The following is a 12,842-nucleotide window of genomic DNA, read 5'->3' on the forward strand; positions in this document are numbered from 1 at the left end:
TAACTTCCAACTAACCAGAGAGGTGCCAGTGAGGCCCTCAAGCAAATCCAACAGTTTTCTCCCATCTTTGAGATCTGTAAAAAGGTCCTTCACCGATACTTTTCCACTCTGCAAAACAAGAAAAAATGAATCCCTCATACAGCTAACACAATTCAGTTTACAAGTAAAAACAATCTTAAGAGGAACAAACAGATCAAATGATAACATATACAGTACATCTGACTCTCCTCAGGTTGGTTTCTGACTGCTACGATGTACACAGGCAGTGCAGCTCTCCAAAGACAATGTTATCTGTTCCTCTGATTTGTCTCCTCCAGCATTTTAACAGAATAACATCAGTAGGTGGAGAGAAGCAAGAGAACCTGTTCATGTGCACAGATACTAAAATCAGTTGGGCAATATGTCAACTACATTTAAAGCAGTATTAAACCCAAAAGCAAAAATGTAATATGATACAGAATACCAATCCTTAGATGTGGTTTCTGCATTCGTTTTCTATTTTTAGGCTTGTTCCCCTTTGTTTTCACCTGGTGATCCTGGCAGCAAGTGTTATTTTCCAACGTCCTTTAACAAACCACATTGTCCAGCAAAAGGGTTGAGAAAACCAATAGTCAGCTTTTTATTCATTTATTTCAAACATTAATCCCAAAAGGAAAGACATCTTTTATTGTTGCTGCATATTGTATGGGTCTCGTACTATTGATGGAGAACTAGATGCCAGGTTCCTGATCATCTGATTGCTGTGATAGCCTCTGCTTGGCTATCACAGTAATCAGTCACTGTGCAGGCTGTCACAATATTGTTCTCTCCTCTTAAATGGAGAAAAGGATACATTATTTATTTTTCTCCTTGCTACAGGAGAAAAGTGTAAAGAACTGTGTTAAATATTGTAAACTGCTGTAAAAACTGTCGGCATTATATAAATCCTGTGTGATAATAATAATAATAATAAAAAAATAATAATAAAGAAAGAAAAAATAGCCAAATCAGGGTTTGATCTAGATCAGGGTTCTGGTTAAAGGCCATGGTCAATGGTCAGAGTTCAGCGTACTTTAGGTAGGATTTTTTTTATAATTTTAGTATCAGTGTCAATGTGTTTTAGGTGGGATATTAAAAAAATTGCAAAAATGTGCAATATTATTTCTGGACCCTACTACGGGTGCAGCCAACAAGTAATGTACACATATGTGGTATCACTGCAATCATCAGCAGCAAGGGGATTTATAGTGGGTTGTTCTTTGGCAGTAGGTTATCATAATAGAAATATTCAGGCAAGAAAATCTCAGGGGGGGGGGGGGGGGCAGTGAGGAGACCAGTGCCCAAGAAGATAACTAGCAGGGAAAAATGCCTGGTCCCTGGCGCAGGAAATTAACTTGGCTCATAGAGGAAACTGATCTTGATCCTTTGAACTGCAGGGCAACTTAGGAAGAGGTGTTTGGGCACAATGCACTATTTAAATGTCACTTTTGCCTGGATGAGCTTTAAATATTTATCAAAAAGAAAGGAACAACAGCTTCCCACTAAGGGAAGGAAGTTTTAACAAGTATTTTCAGTGCTGGCATGAAGCCATAGCTGTATCCCACTAGTAAAGTGTCTAGTGCTGGAACATAAACCAAGATGACACAATAGCCTAAGGAAGAGGGGTGCTTAAATACATGTCCTGAACAGAAACATCCACTGACAGCTGGGGGAAACATGACAGCCAGACAATGGTTAGAAACTGTGTCTGTATATCTCATCAAGAATCATTTTCCCTCCTTACAGCAAAAATCTATTTTCTTTAATCTCTAACCACTTCAGTGCTTCCGTTGTTTACCCCTTGCGGACCACAGCAAAAGTTATAGGCCTTTCGATCTGCCTCCACCTTATTACTTATGATACTGTAGATAAAAAGAACCAACTTTAATCTTCTATTGCTCGTTATGTTGGATATACACTACAGGGAACCAAAAAAACAATTGTTCTTAAATTTGTATGTTTTTGATAAAGAAGAACTCTAGGAAAATAAAAAAGTACTTAAAATCTGCTGGCATACAAAGGGTTTAGTGCAAGGAGGAGTATGCAACCTCCTGGAGATCTCTCTTTTACTGGTTCACTGAGGGCCATTGGTACAGCTCTCACCTTATTTCTGGAGCTCCGAGAGAAGAGATATGATTCTCCTATGCAGCAGCCACTCTTCCTGCCCCTCTTCTCCCCTGCCCATTCACAGAAAGCTTTGGATTTTGTGAAGGGATTCACAGAATGCAAAGCGTTCTGTGACTAGGCAAGAGGAGAGAGGGGGCGGGCAGTGTATCTTCAATTGAAGTTACAGCTGTTGTGTAGGACACCTGTAACAGGGCTGTTGGTCAGCCAAACCAGAAGTATAACAATAGCTATATGGTCAGAGCTCAGTGAAACAAAAGAGAAAGCACCAGGAGGTCTCACTGTCCTTAACTGCTTGTGTGCCTGGCATTCTTCTTCAACCACCATACACTAAAAAGTGTATAAAATATCTTCATACAAACTGTAGATACAGAAAACTATAAAAAATTATAATAGCAACTAGCTAAAATAAGTAAAAGAATGATTTAATGACAACTAATTAATGTTACCTAGTGGTTAAAAAAAGGGATTAAACATTTTAAAACTTTGTTTCACTATAGTGCTTTATTGATAAAATTAGATAAATAATAAAATGAAACAAGCAGCAAACAATTAAGATGTTGCAATGAATCATCTCTGTAATAAGTTGATCATATATATACTCCCAAGGTCCCTTTCTCATGCCCATGAAAATCAAATCGCCTGCTGACTCAGGTCAGAACTGGACAGTTACCACTTTTGTGATATCTGTAATCATTCCAAATTTTAATCCATCCTCTGAAGAGGAAAAATGGACCCATGCAATCTCTATGGGCTGGTAGACGTGGGTAGATGAGCGCCAGTTAGCGATAGTGCTCATCCAATCCATCATGTTTAGGTCTTCAAAAGGAGAAAGCCAAAACACTTTTTTTTAATAGTTTTGGATAGAGTAGGAAATACATTTAATGCAATTCTAAAGGTTATTTATTTATTTATTTTTAAACAAACATGTCTATACTTACCTGCTGTGTGCAGTGGTTTTGCACAGAGCAGCCTGGTTCCTCCTCTTCTCGGGTCCCCCGCAGGGTCTCCTGTCTGTCAAGTGCCCCCACAGCAAGCAGCTTGATATGGGGGCAATCACTGCTCCGTGTGCCCATTCACACACACACAGCTTGGCCCCTTCCCCTCTCTCTCATTGGCTGACTGGCTGTCTTTGACAGCACTGGGAGCCAATGGCTCCCACTTGCTGTCTCAGCCAATGAGGAGGCAGAGACCCGGGGCAGCCGAGGTTGTCATTCTAATCGCTGGATCGAGCTGAGGCTCATGTATGTATTGAGGGGGCTGGGGGAGCTGCTGCACACAGAAGGATTTTTTACCTTCATGCATAGAATGAATGAAATTAAAAAACCTTTAGCCTTTACAACCACTTTATCACACGAAACAATTTTCTTCTTCTCCAACAGTAATCCATACACATCTACTACTTAATGGCCTTGTAATCTATTTTTCATGATGTCATTTTTAATTGTAAGGACCTCCTTGAACACTCAAAGCTCTTCTTTTATCTCTCAATTCCATTTGTTTGAAACAAGCAGTGCATGTTGGTTGCACTGCTCTATGCACACTACAAATCCCATAGTCCATCTTGGGATCAAGTAACAGAGGCTGGCTACGTTCCACCATACAGTGTGTCAGCGGCCGACTGGCGATAGCCTCTAGCAGCCCACTGGCCGGAATCCCCCAGGGCGCGGAGTCTAAGCCTCAGTCTGCTGGTTCACCAGAGCCCCTGATGGTGGGGATGGACTTGAAGCAGCCTGAGACCAGGTTGCGACCCCCGAGGAACACCAGCTGTGGTAGAGGCAGAAGCCAATGGCGTAGAGCAGGTGAGAGCCAGACGTGAAGAGGTATGAGTGGTCAGACGGGCAGGGTCAGTAACAGTGGAGCAGACAGTGCAGAGCGGCAGGCAGAAGAATAACAGGTCACAAGCCGGGTTCAGTAATGGGAGATCAGGCAATCAGGAACAGGTAAAGAATAGTCAGGACGTAGCCAGGGGTTAGAGCAGGAGAAGGCAGCAGTATCAGGGCAGGCTTGGGTCGGCAACAAGGTATCAGGAACACAGGATTAACCAGGAACAGGACAAGACCAGAAGGCGATTTGGAGAGGCACAGGGCAGGTTTAAATAGGCCGCCCTGTGCTCTCATTGGTGCGGCCGCGATCGCTAGTGCGCATGCGCGGCAGCCGCCGCCGCGATCGCCTAGGATTCAGTGCTCGCTGGATCGGACGAGTCGGCGCTCTGCGCATGCGTGCACCGCCGAGGCCTGACACAGTGGGACCATGGAGAGAGAATGTAGCGACCCTCTAAACGGAAGTCAAAGAACAAGCTGAGAGCAACAGAACATACTTTTTTTGAGTTAACAATGCATACTTGATTAGAATTGTTTTTTAAATCAAACTTTAGTGTCATTTTAGGACCCCTGTTAAGCTTTTTATTGCCATCTGTGTCCCATCAGGGTGATTTGCCTTCACTTCCTTTCCCAGAGACAGAAAGTAAGAGGAGATTTTTCCAAATTAAGGGGATTCCCTCTCCTAAACAGATGTCACCACAACAGATGTCCCTATTGTTGGATTTCTCCTTATCTACTGTTTCTGTGACGACATACAATTTTGATATACTATCATTTCTGTACCAGAAACAACAGTCACCAGGGCCAATAAAAAAGTTTTCTTTACAGACACATTAGGAATTCCAGTCTAAAACTAACTAACTGATTAAAACGATTTCCTCCCTACTCCTATCTATGCTACCTAACCTGTGTAAAAAAGATCTTTATACTTACCTATTTTCAGCCCGCTCCGGTCTGGTCATATGATCCGAAGCTCCAGAGTTCCCCTGTGTCATTCAGCGATGGCTGTAGGGGAAAGGGAGAGTGCTTGACAATGGCTGAGAATTCCAGGATTGGTGACGTCACTCATAGGCTCCTATGGTCCAGCCATCAACGCTACCTCTTCTCCCCAGCAGCTACCGCTGACTGACACAGGGGAGCCAGAACTGTGGGTCATGTGACCACACCGGAGCATGTTGAAAACAAATAAGTATACAGATCTTTGCTAAAAAGGTTTGGCAGCATAGATAGCAGGGGAGAAGATTTTTTAAACATTGTAATGCAGGCCACACATGTGTTGAATTCCGAACAAATTTTCTTTAGAAAATTGGAAATTTCCTGTATTTTGTAATCTGATGGTGCCACCATTGATTTCCAAATTCAACCAACCAAGCCTTCAATTTCACCTTGCTACAGAAAAGTATGTTCGTGGCAAAGCATTTTCTTTTCTTTCCAGGTCACAGCTTATGCTAGTTTCTTTTTCATTTATATTTCTCGCACAATTCTCCGATCATTGCTTCGAGATTTCTTTTGTTTTTAAAAAAAATTTCCAAGATGCCCGATCACTCAAATTCGATGGTCACACGAAAATCGGCCTTTTCTGTGACCCCACTAATGGAGTGAAATTCAAATGAAAATTCTTAGAAAATATTTTTTTTGGAATTCGACCCGTGTATGGCCGGCTTTAGGCTGGAATTCCACATTAAAGTATAACTAAAGGCAAAAGCTTTTTCTTGTTTGGGATAGAGTGGAGGAGGAGTAGAACACATGTCATTTTCACCATTATCATTGAAAGTGAAGGTAAAAGAAAATCTCAAAATCTGGGTTGTCTCCAGAACAGGAATAGAGGAGAATTGTTATAATGAGGAAACCCGTTCTACTGATAACCAGGGATTCCCTTATTTGGAGGAATTGCCTCACACTTCCTATTTGGCTAAGGGACAGGAAGTGAAGAGAAATCTCCCCAATGGGACACATGCCAGAAAAAAAACTGGCAGGGGTGATAACCCTCCTCTATGCTATTGAAAATGGAAAAAAAAAGTTTTGCCTATAATTCTAATTTGCAGCCTTATTTTAACTTCACATCAAACCTAGGAATGTCCATAGACAGAGTTCTGACCGCAGACTCCCATGAAAGCTGCTGAGAAACAAAAACCTCTTCTGTGAATCCAGCCTGAAGTTAGCATATCTTGTATACAATTTCTTCTTTAATATGTTGAAAGCAACTTTGCAATAATATCTACAAGTACAATATTAAATGACTACTGATGAAAATACATAAAAATTGAACATTAAAAAGTGAACATCTTTTTCTGACAACTTTGCTTTCATTGTTTGGGAATGTTCCCATTATCTAAAAAGTAATTTAGAAATTTTTCAAAGCATAATAATATATCAAAAAGAACAAGGACTCTTTAAACACCCCTTGTGATTGTGAAACCTGTGTTCTTCAATGTAGTCACTTCCCAGAATGCTTTGCCACCTTATGAAAAAAATATGGATATGAAACAGCTGGAAGACTGTGGGTTGCCTGGCCTATCCTATAGTCTTACTGAAAAAAAACTCTGAAATAAAAAGAAAAAAATCTGGCAAAGCATTGCATTCCTTTCAGAGACTAAATATAAAATATATTCTTGGCTTCTATGCATTCCCTTTCTTAAAACATGAAAAGTTCAACTCTTTGGTGTTGCCATGCCTACTAAGGATAGTTCAGTAACCACATACAGCCCAACTAAGATCTATGCCTTACATTTACAAAAATGTATATATATACTTTCTTGCTCCAGCTCTAGCTGTATAAATAAATAATGATTGTAGACAGTAGTGCATAGTAACAAACATTATGGAAGTTTCTTTTTTTTACTTTATGAAACACAAAACACTTCATTCAGTAAGGGCTCATGTACACTGCAGCTGATAAACTGACGTTCAGGAGCTGTTCAGTGTCTCCCTAATGTTTTCCTATGTGCCCATGTACACATCTTCGTTTACAGTCGTTTACAAGCAGTTGAGTTTACAGTAGTTTTTTTTAATGCACCAAACTTGCGTTCAGGAGTAGAATTTACCGGCATTTCAAATGGCAAACGCTTATAAACGCGGTTAACCGTGTTTATAAGCGTTTGCTTTTAGAAGCGTTTTTTAACTGTTCCATATCCAGATGCTGTCCAGAGCCTTTTTTAACATCAGAAATGCATGCAAAGCATTTTCCATGTATTCAAATGGACCTAATACACCAGCGCAGTCAGTTCCAGGTTTCACGTGAAGGAAAAAATGGTAGAACGTGCTGCATTATGCTCATGATGGGATCCATAGTAAATACAACCAGAAAAGACAGGTAATATCAACACATACTGCTCTCTCTGCTTCTGCTCTCTATTCCTCTCAAAATGTCTGAAATAGTTAATTATTTACTATTTTTCAGCACATTCTGGGCATTTGGGAAGGTCTCCTGAGGTGATCTTTTAAAAACGCTTCTAAACACAAACGCACAAAAATGCGGTATGCAAACACGGCTAAACTGATATTTTTTAACCTACGTTTTCCAGCAGTCAGTTTCCATCGTTCAGAAGAGTTTTCCAAACGCCCCATATACATGAGCCCTAAGAGGTGTGTTAAACCTGAAGATGAGTTAAAAGATATTTTTTCTCTACAGCTTTAGTTACTTTATTTACTTGTAGGTATCTCCCACAATGTTCAGTAAGATGAATTCTTTAGAAGTCTTCACTGCAGAGATGCCCTGTCCTCTTCCTGCTGCTGGACTTGTGGGGGTTAACAGCTTTGGCTCTCTGGGCTCAGCTGCAGTAAAGATGATCCAATGGGGACATGCCCCCTATTGCCCTCTCCTCCATTGAGGAAAGTTCTTTTACATTGCCTGGAACACATTACATTACTTGGAACACATTCCCTGTAACGGGGAGAGAATCCCATGACTGATCAGATTGTCCATCATTCACAGGTCATGCTATATTCAGTGTAATCAATGAAAGAATTGTTCTCAAAGGTGGAGAGGGCAGGAGGGAACATGTCCCTGTTGGATCATCTTTAGTACAGCTGAGCCCAGAGAGCCCAGAGAGCCAAAGCTAATAATCCCCACAAATTCAGCAGAATAAAGAGAAAAAGGCAGCCCTGCAGTGAAGATTTCTACAAAACCCAGCAATCTGCACACGATGGGACATAGGTACATAATGTATCTAAGGCTCCATGCACCCTAGCATTTTTTTAATTATTATTATTATTATACAGGATTTATATAGCGCCGACAGTTTGCTCAGCGCTTTACATTATGGTGGGAGACAGTACAGTCACAAGACAATTCAATACAAGAGGGATTCGAGGGCCCTGCTCCTTGGAGCTTACAATCTAGGATGGAGCTTTTTTCTAGCTTTTTTTCTTTTTCTCCTCTACATATACTGTAAAAACACTAATAAAATGCTAACGCTACTAAAACACTACTAAAAACGCTATTACCAGCATTTTAGTGTACATGGAGCCTAAAACTATACAGAAGAAAATGTTTTTTAACTAAACTTCAGCTTTACCAGATTAAACCCATTTTGCTAATCTCTGTACACAAATGCACGGCAAGTTTCTTCACTAGCTTGTTGCAGTTAGAGGGTCTCGATGTGTAATAATAGGACATGCTAATAGCACTGCAAAATGTTGGACAATTTATAGGAATCCTGCACTAACAAATGTATGGAGACTGATATTACTGACTTTTTACTGAAAATACTAGTTTTCTGTCTATTAATTCAATACTTTCTGAGTTAATGACCCAGAACAAACATGCAACCAGTTAAACCAGAATTTTTAATCTGCATCCTTTTCCTAGGACAGCAATTTAAGCTGCAAGTACACCAAAGCTCCCTTGGACGGCAAGCTCTCCTGGCACCTGAAAAACGCTAACCATGGCAAAAACACGTGTATATGTAGTACCGCATTTACCCACATTAAGCGCTTAGTGTTTATTAATTTCATTGGCCAGAGTACTTGCCACTGAAATGAATAAACGCCCAAGCACTCAATGCAGCTCGTGCTTAGGTGCGTTTAAATGCATTTTTGCTGCATATTGCATTTTTTGGCAAAAACGTTTAACTGCCCTAAACGCTGCTGCTGCTAAACTCTGGTAAAAGCCTATGTGTGCATGGACACGGGCTTTTATTGAGTTGAGTTTAGGAGCTTTGGCAAAAAAATGCCAAAAGCTCCTAAACTCCGGAGAAGTCTGAAGAGTTCTATTTCTAAAGGATCAACAAGATAGCAAGGCAACTAGCATTTTCATAAAGAGAAATCCTCAATATCAGCTTACACATTTCTCTCAGTATAGGTTTCCCTACAACCAGCCATAGGTGGATCAAATCTCAACCAGTTCAGCAGAGACCAGCTCGAGATTTACCGGTAATCCATCTATGGTCAAGCTAATTGAATCCATCGATCGACTTGGGTACAACCAACATGTCAGATTTTTAGCACGCAATTACTGCCAGCGGCACAGCTGCTTGCAATAATCATTGTGTTCTGGGTTGGCTCTCCACAGCTCCCCCCCATCCCACTCCACCGGGAGGGCACAATAGCTCTGCAGGAGCGATTCCCCCATCAACACTAACTGTGTTGATGAGGGAATCGAGTGATGGACTGCAGGAAAGAAGATCGCATAATCTATGGCCTGCCTTTGGGTAATCATTTCACTTTAATGTCTTAATGTTCTACTCAATTCCTACTAGTAAGTCACATTCAGTGGGTTGCTGGGCTTGGATCTAACCTTTCCCCATTCTACTAATGCCAATTTGACCCCACTAATCGATAGGAAATAGAATGGACATTCCTAAACCAAAATCATCTGAACAAAAATTCTGCTCATGTATGGCCAGGTTTATGTCCTGTGTCCCCAATGGCATTTGCCATCCCTCCCTCACCCTTGTCTCATCTTTACCCATTCTATAAAAAAGAAAAAATATTTTCCAAGTAAGCCCTCCAATATTTGTGGAAACAAAAAGGGACAAAAAAAAGTAACTACAAGACACAGTCTTTGAATACCACTCATTATTTTGATCCAGTCATGGTTAATGTTAGAGATGACAGATCCACTTAAACATCATAGTGTATGCTTCCTGTTCTACTCTACTGATCAGCACTTTCCCACAAGTTCTGTTTTAATACATACAAAATAATTGACTAAAAGGAGCTACAGTTACTTATTATTCTGCTGTGGTAAAAAAAAGGGATTACATTGATTAATTGTTTTTTTTAAGTATTCTTAAGACATTTTTAGAAATTGTTTAAAATTTTTAATGTTTTCATTTTTTTTTTCTTTACTCTCTGGCACTTTTGTTGTAGGAGATTAAATGATCATGCTTGGTTGCTTGGTAGTATAATAAACAATTCAAATAGCATATCTGAAATGCATGAGTTATTTTTACATGGTCGAATTGTGAACAATCAATATCTTCTTGGACGCTTGTACCTCATGGTTTGGCACCCATTTTTATATATTTACATTTGAATTCAAATAGCAGACCCTTGAGCACTGCACAAAAGAAAATAGTTATTTTCCTTCCAGGACTGGAAGGCATGTGTGCCCGTATGCATCCCCCTCACATGCCACCTTCCTCACCCTTCTTCTCCTCCTAACCTTTGGGGATATCTCCCCGAACCCTGGTCCTCCATTACTTCACCCACACACAAGACATCCTCTTTCTTCCGGGAATTACCGCAATCCCCTCAATCTAAAATCTGTCCCCTTGCTCCCCAAAACCACCCTCCCGTTTTCATGTACACTCTGGCACGCCCATTCGGTCTGCAATAAACTCACCTTTATCCACGACCTCTTTGTCTCCCGCTCTCTTAACCTTCTAGTGCTCAGCGAAACCTGGCTCCAAGCAGCAGATTCTGTCTCCCCCACAGCACTCTCCTATGGAGGCCTCATCTTGACCCACTCACCCAGGCCCAGTGGTCGGAAAGGAGGTGGGGTTGGTCTACTTCTGTCACCACTGAGCACATTTCAAGTCCTCCCTAATCCTCCCTCTCTATCCTTCTCTTCTTTCGAGACCCACTGCATCCGGCTATTCTCTCTGATCTCTCTGAGGATTGCAGTGATCTACCGGCCTCCTGGACCCGTGTCACGCTTTCTCGATGACTCGCCGCCTGGCTACCCTACTTTCTCAACTCCGAGCTACCCACTATCGTACTCGGAGACTTCAACATCCCTATTAACGTCAATAACCCGGCTACATCCCAACTCCTCCACATAACCTCCTCTTTCGAACTAGCGCAGTGTATACAGTCCTCCACTCACTCGGACGGGAATACCTTAGACCTTGTCTTCTCTCACCACTGTACTCCCTATAACCTTTCAAACACCCCATTTCCCCTCTCTGATCACAATCTCATCACCTTCACAGTCTCCTCGTACTCTAACACCTATCCCACCAAACAGCAAACGATTACCAGCATAAATCTCCGAAACCTAAATCCGGCTCCCTTCCATTCTGCAACTGACCAACTCTACGACAGCATCAACCCCCTGTCCTGCCCTGACCTGGCCACTGCTGTCTACAACAACTCTCTTTCATCCGTTTAGACTCGTTTGCTCCCCTAACAACACGAAGCATCAGGCCCCAACCTCTACAACCTTGGCAGACTGACCACACCCGAAATCTCAAACAACACGGTCACGCGCTGGAGCGATTATGGCGTAAAACCAAATCCCACCAAGCATTCACCCATTATAAATCTGCCTTCTTAACATACACTTCCTCCCTTCACGCTGCCAAACAAGCTTACTTTGTCACGCTCATTAATACATTCTCTTCAAGTCCTTGTCAGCTCTTCTCTACCCTTAACTCTCTACTTTCTTTGCCCCCACCGCCACCCAGTGCCTCACTCACTGCCCACGAGATTGCACACCACTTCCAAAACAAGATTGATGCAATTCGTAGGGACATCGCCACTACACAGACACCCACCCCACTTAGCATTCCTCATACCATACCTCCCTCAATACTTTCCTCCTTTGACCCCGCTACCACCGTCTTCTCAGAAGCCCGCCTCACCACCTGCCCCCTGGACCCTAGACCCTGTCCCCTCATAACTTCTTCGGTCACCCTCCTCTTCCATCCTATGCTCCCTCACTCACATCTTCAATCTTTCCCTCTCTACAGGTGCCTTCCCCTCCCCTCTAAAGCATGCGCACATCACTCCCATACTTAAAAAACCCTCCCTAGACCCCACCAACCTGAACAACCTTAGACCCATCTCCCTGCTGCCATTTACCTCTAAACTCTTAGAACCCTTAGTCTACAATAGTCTGAGCTCCCACCTCACTGACAACAACCTTCTTGACCCTTTACAGTCTGGCTTTCGCCCTCTACACTCCACCGAAACTGCCCTACTAAAACTCTCTAATGATCTACTAACTGCAAAAACCAACAGCCACTATTCAAAACTCCTACTACTCAATCTCTCCGTGGCTTTTGACACAGTTGACCATCCCCTCCTCCTCAAAAAACCACACTCTCTTGGCCTCAGAGACTCCGCTCTCTCCTGGTTCTCCTCCTATCTATCGCAGCGCTCCTTCAGTGTTACCTATAACGCTGCCAACTCCTCTTCACTCCCTCTCTCTGTAGGGGACCCTCAAGGTTCTGTCCTTGGACCCCTTCTATTCTCCATCTACACCTCCTCCCCTGGTCACTTGATAAACTCCCACGGCTTCAATTACCATCTGTATGCTGATGACACGCAAATCTATCTGTCTACCCCTCACCTCACCCCTTCAGTTTCCACCAGCATCACTAGCCTACTAAGCGACATATCGACTTGGATGTCACTCCACTTCCGCAAACTCAACCTTTCCAAAACTGAGCTCCTAGTATTCCCCCATGCCCACGCCACCCCCACTGACTT

The 12,842-nt window shown here is 42.2% G+C and overlaps 1 protein-coding gene across 9 annotated transcripts in view; it reads right to left on the reverse strand.

Moving 5' to 3' along the window:
• Positions 1-12,842, reverse strand: part of UTRN (utrophin) — a 943,118-nt gene that overhangs the window by 777,018 nt on the left and 153,258 nt on the right. For all 9 annotated transcript variants that reach the window (XM_089654601.1, XM_089654598.1, XM_089654599.1 and 6 more), the window contains one exon: positions 16-108. In XM_089654601.1, coding sequence (XP_089510727.1) covers positions 16-108 — 93 coding nt within the window. The remainder of the gene's footprint in view (positions 1-15; positions 109-12,842) is intronic.

The sequence above is a fragment of the Staurois parvus genome, unplaced genomic scaffold (genome assembly GCF_062004578.1).
Source record: "Staurois parvus isolate SC_StPar_1 unplaced genomic scaffold, SC_StPar_1.0 ptg000780l, whole genome shotgun sequence".
NCBI classification, from domain to species: Eukaryota; Metazoa; Chordata; class Amphibia; order Anura; family Ranidae; genus Staurois; species Staurois parvus.